The sequence below is a fragment of the Notolabrus celidotus genome, chromosome 4 (genome assembly GCF_009762535.1).
Source record: "Notolabrus celidotus isolate fNotCel1 chromosome 4, fNotCel1.pri, whole genome shotgun sequence".
Taxonomy (NCBI): Eukaryota; Metazoa; Chordata; class Actinopteri; order Labriformes; family Labridae; genus Notolabrus; species Notolabrus celidotus.
The window spans coordinates 1,534,250-1,547,308 of record NC_048275.1 but is presented as its reverse complement, the minus strand read 5'-3'; the positions used below and the strand labels follow the sequence as shown (position 1 = coordinate 1,547,308).

Genomic DNA, 13,059 nt, shown 5'->3' with positions numbered 1-13,059 from the left:
TTTCTTCTAAATGAAAACTCAAAACAAGATCATTTCAAGATTGTTTGACTGAACAAGAAATTTAAGAAGTCTTAAAACAAGTCCCTCTATCTCTCTCAAATGTTCCTCGTTCAGTAAATTTATCTTAAATCAAGAAGGAGAAGACATTTAGACTAAACATGAGAATATTTCACTTGGTGAGATTTGGAGTTTTTGCAGTGTTCAATGTCGATGGATTTAGTCAGCATGGTGTTTCAGGATAGTGAATAAGTAATGGTAGGCTAATAAAACAAACACTCATTTTTAACATTGTTAAGTAACACCATGAAAAAGATATTAGATGGAATAATAGGAAATAAAGTGATAGATTAAAACCTTCCCGCTCTCTCTACTAACAACTGAATCAGACACGCAGGAATCCAACTTTATAGAAAGAACTTTCATTCTAAGGATTTAATGTTAAAGTTTTTGTTTTTTTTTATTGACATTTTTTAGGCTTGATGCATTTTTTACTATTCTAAAGGTTTTTTTTCAAAGTTGATTATGATGGGAAGAAACCGGAGAACCCGGAGTAAACCCGTGCAGACACAGAGGAACATGTTACTCTGTGTCTACCTGATGGCCCGTTACGGTCTGGGCATGTTGGGGGGGCTTGGGGGAACAGATGAGCTGTGGTTTTCCTCCTGGTCCTGCCACTGCATTCTCAGATGTTTGTATTGGCGGCGACTGTGAGGAGTCATGGCCTTTTTAAACCTCCTCCACATAGACACGTTCTCCATCTCAATGAGTCTGTCCTGAACTTCCAGCCTTTCAGTCTGCAGCTGGTTCTTTGAGGATTCAATAAGATCTTGAAGCTCTTTAATCCTGTTGGTTTGCTGTATTGCTCTGGTTGAGACCTCTTCTTGCAGGTCCTTTACCTCCTCCTGAAGAGCCTGCCTGGCCTTCATGTGATCTTGCTGCTGGGTGACCTGAGATGTAATAAGCTCCTCGAGCTTTTGAATCCTGTTGTCATTTCTTATTTGCCGGGGCTGCTCCAGGGAACGTTTCTCCTCCTCCAGATTCTGAACCTGCTTCAGTTCTCTGCTGGCTTTCTGTTGAACCTCCCACCTAAAGTCCTCCTGTTCCTTCTGGAGGGTGTCAGACCTCAGTCTTTCAGCCTGCAGCTGGTTCTTTAAGTCCTCCAGCTGCACATTGGTGTCAGTCTCCCTCCTCAAGTCTACCATTTCCTTTCTCCTCAACCTCTCTGCCATCTCATCCCGCTCCTGTTTGGCCTCGTCCAGGCTTGTCTGGAGGTTGCGAGACAACAGCATCTTATTTTGCAGCTTGATGTCTTGAGATGCAATACTGGAATCCAGGGACCGTTTCTCCTCCTCCAGATTCTGAACCTGCTTCATGTCTCTGCTGGCTTTCTCTTGAACCTCCAGCCTAAAGTCCTCCAGTTCCTTCTGGAGGGTGTCAGCCCTCAGCCTTTCAGCCTGCAGCTGGTTGTCTTTATTTTCAACAAGATGTTGCAGCTCTTTAATCTTGTTATACTGGCATGCTCTGCTTGAGGCTAGCTTGCCGTCCAGATCCAGGTTCTCTGTCTGCCCTTCGGTGTTGGTCTTCCTCCTCAAGTGCTCCTGATCCTTTCTATTCAACCTCTGGGCAATCTCATCACGCTCCTGTTTGGCCTCATCCAGGCTTGTCTTGAGGTAGCGAGTCAACACTTTATTCTTTTGCAGATGCTGTTCTTTAGCAATAAGCTCCTCCAGCTCTTCAATCTTGATATTTTTCATTTGCAGGGCCTTCGCCTCCTGCCCCAGAGAAAGTCCCTTCACCTCCAGATTCCAAACCTGCTTCAGGTCTCTGCTGGCTGTCTCTTGCCCTCCAGGGGGGCGTTCTTGCCTTAATTCGGTCTGTTCTCTCTGGAGGGTGTCAGCCCTCAGCCTTTCAGCCTGCAGCTGCTTCTTTAAGGACTCAACAAGATCTTGCAGCTCTTTAATCTTATTATCCTGTATTGCTGTGTTTGAGGCCAGCTTGCCGTCCAGATCCAGGTTCTCTGTCTGCCCTTCGGTGTTGGTCTTCCTCCTAAAGTGCTCCTGATCCTTCCTCATCACCCTGGCCATCTCATCACGCTCCTGTTTGGCCTCGTCCAGGCTTGTCTGCAGGTAGCGAGTCATCACATTATTCTTTTGAGGATGCTGTTCCTTAGCAATAAGCTCCTCAAGCTCTTTAATCTTTATATCTTTCATTTGCAGGGCCTTCGCCTCCAGAGAAAGTCCCTTCACCTCCAGATTCCAAACCTTCTTCAGGTCTCTGCTGGCTTTCTCTTGTCTTACAGGGGGGCGTTCTTGCCTAAATTCGTCCTGTTCCTTCTGGAGGGTGTCAGCCCTCAGCCTTTCAGCCTGCAGCTGGTTCTTTAGGTTCTTCAGCTGCCCTTCTGTGTCGGTCTCCCTCCTCAATTCTACCATTTCTTTTCTCCTCAACCTCTCTGCCATCTCATCACGCTCCTGTTTGGCCTCGTCCAGGCTTGTCTGCAGGTTGCGAGACAACAGCATCTTCTTTTGCAGCTTGATGTCAGCCTTCAGCCTTTCATCGCTCAGCTGCTTGTCCTTAATCTCAACAAGATCTTTGAGCTCTCTAATCTTGTTGAGCATCACCTCAGCCTCCGTCTCCTTCTCCATGGTATCAGCCCTGCTCAGGGACTCTGAGTTCCTCTTGTTGTCCATATGTAATCTTGGGGTTAGTTAGTGTCTTGAATGTAGACCAGTTTAAAGTCACGAGCCTTGCTGACCGCTTGTCTCAGGTTGGATCTGTGAACTGCTGAGGGTTTGAGGCTTGGTTTACAATGTCTGAAACCCTTTACTACTATGACATCACAAGGAGATCTGCCTTTGATGTTGCTCCTAGTAAATCCCTATGACCTCATAGTTTTCTTGTCACACACTCACTGTTGCTAAGCGCCGTTGGAGTGGCTGCTTGTTGCAGCAGCTCAATAATTTAGAATTTAGAAGTAATTTAAAGAAATAAGATCTCAGCTTGAAAAATGTCTGAAATGTTAAATAAACCTTGTTTCTTCTAAATGAAAACTCAAAACAAGATCATTTCAAGATTGTTTGACTGAACAAGATATTTAAGATGTCTTAAAACAAGTCCCTCTATCTCTCTCAAATGTTCCTCGTTCAGTAAATTTATCTTAAATCAAGAAGGAGAAGACATTTAGACTAAACATGAGAATATTTCACTTGGTCAGATTTGGAGTTTTTGCAGTGTTCAATGTCGATGGATTTAGTCAGCATGGTGTTTCAGGATAGTGAATAAGTAATGGTAGGCTAATAAAACAAACACTCATTTTTAACATTGTTAAGTAACACCATGAAAATGATATTAGATGGAATAATAGGAAATAAAGTGATAGATTAAAACCTTCCCGCTCTCTCTACTAACAACTGAATCAGACACGCAGGAATCCAACTTTATAGAAAGAACTTTCATTATAAGGATTTAATGTTAAAGTTTTAGTTTTTTTTTTATTGACATTTTTTAGGCTTGATGCATTTTTTACTATTCTAAAGGTTTTTTTTCAAAGTTGATTATGATGGGAAGAAACCGGAGAACCCGGAGTAAACCCGTGCAGACACAGAGGAACATGTTACTCTGTGTCTACCTGATGGCCCCTTACGGTCTGGGCATGTTGGGGGGGCTTGGGGGAACAGATGAGCTGTGGTTTTCCTCCTGGTCCTGCCACTGCATTCTCAGGTGTTTGTATTGGCGGCGACTGTGAGGAGTCATGGCCTTTTTAAACCTCCTCCACATAGACACGTTCTCCATCTCAATGAGTCTGTCCTGAACTTCCAGCCTTTCAGTCTGCAGCTGGTTCTTTGAGGATTCAATAAGATCTTGAAGCTCTTTAATCCTGTTGGTTTGCTGTATTGCTCTGGTTGAGACCTCTTCTTGCAGGTCCTTTACCTCCTCCTGAAGAGCCTGCCTGGCCTTCACGTGATCTTGCTGCTGGGTGACCTGAGATGTAATAAGCTCCTCCAGCTTTTGAATCCTGTTGTCATTTCTTATTTGCCGGGGCTGCTCCAGGGAACGTTTCTCCTCCTCCAGATTCTGAACCTGCTTCAGTTCTCTGCTGGCTTTCTGTTGAACCTCCCACCTAAAGTCCTCCTGTTCCTTCTGGAGGGTGTCAGACCTCAGTCTTTCAGCCTGCAGCTGGTTCTTTAAGTCCTCCAGCTGCACATTGGTGTCAGTCTCCCTCCTCAAGTCTACCATTTCCTTTCTCCTCAACCTCTCTGCCATCTCATCCCGCTCCTGTTTGGCCTCGTCCAGGCTTGTCTGGAGGTTGCGAGACAACAGCATCTTATTTTGCAGCTTGATGTCTTGAGATGCAATACTGGAATCCAGGGACCGTTTCTCCTCCTCCAGATTCTGAACCTGCTTCATGTCTCTGCTGGCTTTCTCTTGAACCTCCAGCCTAAAGTCCTCCAGTTCCTTCTGGAGGGTGTCAGCCCTCAGCCTTTCAGCCTGCAGCTGGTTGTCTTTATTTTCAACAAGATGTTGGAGCTCTTTAATCTTGTTATACTGGCATGCTCTGCTTGAGGCCAGCTTGCCGTCCAGATCCAGGTTCTCTGTCTGCCCTTCAATGTTGGTCTTCCTCCTCAAGTGCTCCTGATCCTTTCTATTCAACCTCTGGGCAATCTCATCACGCTCCTGTTTGGCCTCATCCAGGCTTGTCTTGAGGTAGCGAGTCAACACTTTATTCTTTTGCAGATGCTGTTCTTTAGCAATAAGCTCCTCCAGCTCTTCAATCTTGATATTTTTCATTTGCAGGGCCTTCGCCTCCTGCCCCAGAGAAAGTCCCTTCACCTCCAGATTCCAAACCTGCTTCAGGTCTCTGCTGGCTGTCTCTTGCCCTCCAGGGGGGCGTTCTTGCCTTAATTCGGTCTGTTCTCTCTGGAGGGTGTCAGCCCTCAGCCTTTCAGCCTGCAGCTGCTTCTTTAAGGACTCAACAAGATCTTGCAGCTCTTTAATCTTGTTATCCTGTATTGCTGTGTTTGAGGCCAGCTTGCCGTCCAGATCCAGATTCTCTGTCTGCCCTTCGGTGTTGGTCTTCCTCCTAAAGTGCTCCTGATCCTTCCTCATCACCCTGGCCATCTCATCACGCTCCTGTTTGGCCTCGTCCAGGCTTGTCTGGAGGTAGCGAGTCATCACATTATTCTTTTGAGGATGCTGTTCCTTAGCAATAAGCTCCTCAAGCTCTTTAATCTTGATATCTTTCATTTGCAGGGCCTTCGCCTCCAGAGAAAGTCCCTTCACCTCCAGATTCCAAACCTTCTTCAGGTCTCTGCTGGCTTTCTCTTGTCTTACAGGGGGGCGTTCTTGCCTAAATTCCTCCTGTTCCTTCTGGAGGGTGTCAGCCCTCAGCCTTTCAGCCTGCAGCTGGATCTTTAGGTTCTTCAGCTGCCCTTCTGTGTCGGTCTCCCTCCTCAAGTCTACCATTTCTTTTCTCCTCAACCTCTCTGCCATCTCATCACGCTCCTGTTTGGCCTCGTCCAGGCTTGTCTGCAGGTTGCGAGACAACAGCATTTTCTTTTGCAGCTTGATGTCAGCCTTCAGCCTTTCATCGCTCAGCTGCTTGTCCTTACTCTCAACAAGATCTTTGAGCTCTCTAATCTTGTTGAGCATCACCTCAGCCTCCGTCTCCTTCTCCATGGTATCAGCCCTGCTCAGGGACTCTGAGTTCCTCTTGTTGTCCATATGTAATCTTGGGGTTAGTTGGTGTCTTGAATGTAGACCAGTTTAAAGTCACGAGCCTTGCTGACCGCTTGTCTCAGGTTGGATCTGTGAACTGCTGAGGGTTTGAGGCTTGGTTTACAATGTCTGAAACCCTTTACTACTATGACATCACAAGGAGATCTGCCTTTGATGTTGCTCCTAGTAAATCCCTATGACCTCATAGTTTTCTTGTCACACACTCACTGTTGCTAAGCGCCGTTGGAGTGGCTGCTTGTTGCAGCAGCTCAATAATTTAGAATTTAGAAGTAATTTAAAGAAATAAGATCTCAGCTTGAAAAATGTCTGAAATGTTAAATAAACCTTGTTTCTTCTAAATGAAAACTCAAAACAAGATCATTTCAAGATTATTTGACTGAACAAGATATTTAAGATGTCTTAAAACAAGTCCCTCTATCATTTCAATTCAATTCAATTCAAATTTGCTTTATTGGCACAAACAACAAGATATTATTGCAAAGCACATAAATTCATACAATACATTATATATATTCACAACACACTACACTCACCATATATACATTAATCACACACCATATTCATTACATATTATATTCATCACATACATATCAACCATATATTCCATATTATATATGAATTAATGAACGATGGTGTCACCTATACAGCATATCTCAATGTCCTCACCTATCTCACTCAAAGGTTTTGCAGTGTGTTGCTCTACTTCTCTGCTTCTCTGTGACTCCTGTTTAGAGTCCATGATTTCCTTGTTGTTGAGCTGTGGGTAGTGACCCAATGAACGAGATCGCGAATACAAGCGGCCGAAATGAGCTTTCTCCGCAGGGTGTCTGGGCTCAGCCTTAGAGATAGGGTCAGGAGCTCAGACATCCGGGAGAGGCTCAAAGTAGAGCCGCTGCTCCTCCGGATCGAGAGGAGCCAGATGAGGTGGTTCGGGCATCTGGTTAGGATGCCTCCCGGGCGTCTCCCTGGTGAGGTGTTTCGGGCATGTCCGACTGGGAGGAGGCCACGGGGAAGGCCCAGGACACACTGGCGAGACTATGTCTCTCAGCTGGCCTGGGAGCGCCTCGGTATCCTCCCAGAAGAGCTGGTGGAAGTGGCCGGGGAGAGGAGTGTCTGGGCTTCCCTGCTGAGACTGCTGCCCCCGCGACCCGGACCCGGATAAGCGGAAGAAGATGGATGGATTTCCTTGTTGTCTTACATGCACCAGGTGAGGCAGCACTCAGTCCGGTCCAAAGCAGAGATTATTATTCGTGCATAAGCAGTTACAACGAAACGCATCCTCAACTGGATACAGCACGACTGTAGAATAGATTTGTTGATACCTAATTATGCATTTCCAGTGTAATTTCCAACACAGCAAAGCCTAGAGTAACACTTAACTTCTGGAGCTTGATTAATGGCACCCTGCTGGAAGCCTAGAAATAGGAGGTGTGGAGAAGGAGCTCACAACGGCAGCATCAGCAGTCTGCAGCAGCTTCTTCTGTCAGTGCTCTCACACCCGCTCCCCCATAAAAGTAAAATGCAGCAGGTTTGGAAAACAGCCTTGTCCTGTTTGTCAGAGGACTGGTCGTAAATATGTTTGTGGAGCCCCAGAGGAGAGGACTCTTGTGATCACACTCATCACCACTGTGACACTTCATCTGCTGGTGCCAGAGACACTTAGTCCAAAGGGTTGTTTGAGATTGTGCAAATTTGCTGCAACACAAGGTGATAATCCTTTACTTACAGCCTTATTTACAGATAATCCTCCATATCTTTACACATCTTTCTCCCTGTATCACCAGAGATGTATCAAAACATGAAGGATTGCTTTGAATTCTACACATTTGTGCTCTTCGTGTAGAGAAATTACAAACTAATTCCCCTGCGGAGCTGCAGCCAGCATCACAGGATGTTTTTTAAAGCTCAATGACAAAGTACTGTTATTACAGAACGCACATATGATACATTACCTCTATTTCTGTTGGATCTATAATTAAGTGGCTTACTCTTTTACATTACAAAATTATGGTTTCATCATTTGTTTCAATTTCCTCCCCCTACAAACCTCGGCAGAGATTTATCTGTTGTTGCATTTCATTGGTTGGTGGTTGATTGCTTGATTACCCTGCAAGACTCTTTCATAAATAAAGTATGTTTACGTCGAGTGTTTAAGTATAGAGCTCATATATACGCCTGAGCACAGCAGCCTTATTTAAATCACTCTGATGAGGAATATCAGATCGCATAACTACAGCTGTGAACGCCAGTCATCAAACTTCAAGTTCAAGTCAATCAACCTTTATTTATACAACGCCAAACATCAAGACCGGGATCAGATCCAGTCCCATCTTCCAGACAGGACTCAGTCTGATCTCATCTTAATCCACCATGAGCAGAGCACTTTGCAGCATTTAGCAAGTTACAGTGGCAAGGACAAACTTCCTTTAACAGGCAGAAACCTCCAGCAGGACCAGACTCATGTTAGACACACATCTGCTGAGACCGTGTTGGAGAGAGGGATAGAGGGAGGTGAAGAGAGAGAGAGATGATAGTGGGGAGACGGATAGTAGTTGTAGTTATCAGGCCCCTCTCCTTTGGAATCATCTACCAGTCAGGGTCCGGGAGGCAGACACCCTCTCTACTTTTAAGAGTAGGCTTCAAACTTTCCTTTTTGATAAAGCTTATAGTTAGAGCTGGATCAGGCTTGGACCAGGTCTTAGTTCTGCTGCTATAGGCTTAGACTGACACACTGGGATCCTGTCTTTCCCTCTCTCTCCTCTCTCTGCCTGTCTCTCACTTTAACTCTTCCTGTCCCATTAAAGTTACTAACCATAGTCCTTTCTGGAGTCCCTGAGCTCCCTTGTCTCGTAGGTTCCTCTGGATCTCTGCCGTAGATTCTTTTTTTGGGTCTGTTATTCATCCTTTCTTTCTTTCTTTCTTTCTGTCCTTTATTTTCTTTCTTGCTGTCTTTACTTCTTTCTCTTTTACCTTTTTTATTCCTTCTTACTTTCTTTTTCATTCATTTTTCCTTTCATTCTTTCCTTGTTTCATTTTCCTTTTCATTCCTTTCTTCTTTCTTTTGTTTCTTTCTTTCTTCCTTTCTTTCATTCTTTTTTTCTTTCTTTGTTCTTTCCATGTTTCTTCATCCTTTATGTCTCCTTTTCTTATCCCGTCCTTTTCTTCCGTCATTCTGTCACCATTTCTTCTCCTCTTTTTCTTTCTTCTGGTCTCCCTCTCTTCTCTCTTTTCTTAGACCTTTCTGGAGTCCCTGAGCTCCCTTGTCTCGTAGGTTCCTCTGGATCTCTGCTGCTGTGGACGTGCCAGACTCCAGCTGCTACAACTACTACTATCCGTCTCTCCACTATCATCTCTCTCTCTCTCTCTCTCTCTCTCTTCATCTCCCTCTATCCCTCTCTCCAACACGGTCTCAGCAGATGTGTGTCTAACATGAGTCTGGTCCTGCTGGAGGTTTCTGCCTGTTAAAGGAAGTTTGTCCTTGCCACTGTAACTTGCTAAATGCTGCAAAGTGCTCTGCTCATGGTGGATTAAGATGAGATCAGACTGAGTCCTGTCTGGAAGATGGGACTGGATCTGATCCCGGTCTTGATTTTGGGTCTTTGTTTATAATAGAACATAGAGTACGGTCTAGACCTGCTTGTTGGGATCTGGTTAAATAAGGATTCTTATAAGGAGGACTGCAGTTTGACCGTGTGGCACCTTTTGAAATACTTGAAATCCACCCACGCTATGATTCAGATTTTAACTGCATCACACGCTTGGGTGCACTGATAGGTTGGAGGTCTATCCAATCACTTCCAGATGCACTTCCTCATGAGGCCGGTGTTAATGCCCCCCGGAAAAAGGAAATTAATTGAACGGATCTAGACTCACTCTCCAAGGGTGACCCATTCAGAAAGGGTGTCAGGTCAGTTCAGCTGCATTACCAGCGCCCATGAAGCAGGAAGGTATGTCCTACAAAAAGATAACACACAAATGTACTATACGTTAATATTATTCAAGAAGGGAAATCATAATACAGTTTGTATTTACTGAGTGTACTCCCTTAAATTCCCTCACAAGCTTATTCGATGTAGAAAGCTCTCTGGGTAAGCACTCATGAATGTTTGAAGTTCCATTTCTTTCTGCAACTTTTATAGAAGTCTTAAGAAAACCACGTAAAAGCAAATCCACTCAGAGCGGCTCTTCATCTGCGAGACCTGCTGCACGGCACCTCTATCATCTTTCATTACAACATAATCAGAAACCAAGCCCCAAAGGACTGAAGTGCCCTCGCTGAAATGGGAACAGGGCTGCTTTTTAAAAGGTATCAGCTTCTGAGATGCACATTCAATCTGTGAGCAGAAGAATTACTCACAAGCAGACACACACAGAGGAAAGTTATTAGGAAGCTAATTAGCAGAGAGTGTCACTGGAAAAAAAAAAAGTCTTCATGTGAGTTTTTGAACTAAATTAGCAAGTGCGCCCTAGAGCGGTGTGAAAGTGATACTTGAATATCTAAACTCAACTTATAGCCAAAGTTTTACTTTGAAGAGGACTTTATTTTTAAGACTCCTTTACTCATGCATGAGTCACCTCCTTCAAAGCTCCCGTCTATTTATGTATTTGTCTGTCGTCATCTGTTACTCTGTTGGAACATCTTTGGATCAGTATAAGCAAACAGGCCCCAAAACTCTCAATCGTTCTCCCCATGGAGGAAAAATCAGTCATTAAAGGGTTTTTAATGCGACCAATCTTATGTAACCTAATCTTTAAATATCCTGATTCTGTGCAGGAACTCCCAAACAGCTGCAGCCATAAACTTTATACTCATAAATGTGCAAGAATTGTCCTAGTTTCAAAAAGTACTGACAATTACAAAGTGCCTTAAACATGCATTCTTCATACTGGCCAGCAGAGGGCAACTCCACTGCAAAAAAAGAGCCCCAAATGCATTAAAGGACGTCTCAGCGACATCACCCATTCGTTTCTGCAAAGGCAAAATGAAGCCCAAAGATGGCGGTCACCATATTGGAAATTCTGACTCCAACGAACAGCTGGCTAATCTTGAAATTGGCAAAGAGGTGGTGGCAAATTGTGATGCTAGCAACATGTTTCAAAACAGTTACCATTGTGTTGCATCACCTCTTCTTCTAATAATACTATAACAGACATTTGGGAACCCTGGAGGTCACTTTCTGGAGTTAGAAAGGGAAATGTAGTCCCATTCTTGCCTGATACAGGATATCAGCTGCTCAACAATTCAGGGTCTCTTTTGCCGTATGTTTTGTTAAATTATGCACCAAATGTTTTCAGGTCAGGACTACATGCAGGTCAGATTATCTCCTGGACTCTTCTACTACAGAGCCATGCTGTTGTAATACGTGCTGAATGTGGTTTGGCGTTGTCTTGCTGAAGTAAGGTCTTCCTGAATAGGGCATCGCCTGGATGGTGGTTCCTAAACCTGTATATATCATTCAGCATTAATGGAGCCTTCACAGATGTGTAAGCCACCCATGCCATGGACTCTTATGATCCCCAAACCATCAGGGACACTGGCTTTGAACTGTGAGTCGGTGGTCCCTCTCCTCTGTGTCAGATTTTGATTCGGCAGACAAGTTTAAGTTGTTCATTCAACGATCAATCAATCTTTATTTATAAAGCGTCAAATCACAACAAACGTTATCTCAAGACGCTTTTACAAACAGAGCAGGTCTAGACCACTCTATGTCAAATTATGAACAGAGACCCAACTCATTCTGACCCCACCTTAATCCACCATGAGCATTACACCTCACAGTATTTAGCTAGTTACAGCGGAGAGGACAAACTTCCTTTAACAGGCAGAAACCTCCAGCAGGACCAGACTCATGTTAGACACACATCTGCTGAGACCGTGTTGGAGAGAGGATAGAGGGAGATGAAGAGAGAGAGGGAGCGGTGATAGTGATGAGACGAGTCCGTAGAAGCTGTTGTCGCTGGAGTCCAGAATGTCCACAGCAGGAGGACGTCTACGGCAGCTCAGAGGGACCTACGAGACAAGGAGCTCAGGGACTCCAGAAAGGTCTATGGTTAGTAACTTTAATGGGACAGGCAGAGTTAAAGTAAGTGATGGAAGGTTGGGGTGAAGGGGGTCTAAGCCTATAGCAGCATAACTAAGACCTGGTCCAAGCCTGATCCAGCTCTAACTATAAGCTTTATCAAAAAGGAAAGTTTGAAGCCTACTCTTAAAAGTAGAGAGGGTGTCTGCCTCCCGGACCCTGACTGGTAGATGATTCCAAAGGAGAGGGGCCTGATAACTGAAGGCTTTACCTCCCATACTACTTTTAGAGACTTTAGGTAGGATGAGCAGGCCTGCATGTTGGGAGCGTAGTGTTCTGGAGGGGTGATAGGCCGCTATGAGCTCTTTAAGATACGAAGGGTGCCGGATTCTTAAGGGCTTTGTAGTTGCATGATGGTTGCAGCTGAGAGTTAGTAGACATCAACTCCTACAATACTGACACCTGATGCACCGCTAAAACATCGAACACAAACTGAAGTTAAGATGTCTTCACTTCACTGCAAGTCTCTAGTTTTAGATATTTAAGTAAGGTGTGTTTTTCAAATTGTTTACAGCTACCCAAACTGTTCTCTTCCTTGAGTCTACACATCCCCACTCTGTCTACAATTCAAGGACTCTAAGTATTTTCCTGTCTAAGAATATTCATTTCTTTGGTAAATACCAGAGTTTCCTCAGGACTGTTAGCGGGAGCAGAAAGGCAGCCTCTTATGGAGGTGCCGGGTACAGTCACAATCAACAGATGGTGAGCACTGCCTCTCCCCCCCCCAGGGCGACAGTAAAATTGAGCTTGTGAAATCTGTCACAATCCATGGTGGTAAATGTCTTCACAGTTCCTGCAAATGCTAATGAAGCTCATGTGCGGTCCAAAACTGAGCAGGGACGGGCAATGGAGAGAAGGAGTCCAATTTAAAAATGACACTGTGTGACAAACCCGAGCTTCTAGAGGGCAGAGAGTTTCTCTGGCCCGCGGACAGACATTCACAAATGAGGCGCTGCTCAGAGATGCCAGTGACATTCAGGTCGGCCATTGTGCCCGTCTCCGTTGAGATTCCCCCCCGACACGTTCCATCAGAGGCCGGGGAAAAAACCTGCCAAGGCTGGCAACACCGCGGCGTCATTAGATGGGAATATGGTGATGAAGATAATTACGTTCTGCTGCTTTTGAGTGAAATGAATATAAAACAGTGGGATGGATGTACTGGACATTAAAAGACCTCCACTCAGCTGGCTTTCACTTTAAAAAGTGCCCTTGACATAAGGCCATCAAAAAAGGGATGGGATTTTGT

At 44.7% G+C, this 13,059-nt stretch overlaps 1 protein-coding gene across 1 annotated transcript; it reads right to left on the bottom strand.

Annotated features, from left to right (window-relative positions):
- Positions 1–431: 431 nt before the first annotated feature.
- On the bottom strand, positions 432–6,049 carry LOC117811307 (cingulin-like protein 1). Its single transcript, XM_034681503.1, has 2 exons — positions 4,321–6,049; positions 432–2,516 (listed from the first exon to the last, which is right to left on the bottom strand). The coding sequence occupies exons 1-2, from the start codon at positions 5,716–5,718 to the stop codon at positions 606–608; spliced, it is 3,309 nt and encodes a 1,102-aa protein (XP_034537394.1). The 5' UTR covers positions 5,719–6,049; the 3' UTR covers positions 432–605.
- Between the last annotated feature and the right edge of the window lie 7,010 nt (positions 6,050–13,059).

What these genes read in the sequence shown, in the direction of transcription:
- LOC117811307 (XM_034681503.1), bottom strand. Translation starts at nt 5,718, where the DNA reads ATGGACAACAAGAGGAACTCAGAGTCCCTGAGCAGGGCTGATACCATG. An exon ending in ACATCAAGCTGCAAAATAAG is followed by an intron (nt 2,517 to 4,320) that starts ATGCTGTTGTCT and finishes CTGCAAAAGAAG; the next exon opens with ATGCTGTTGTCTCGCAACCT.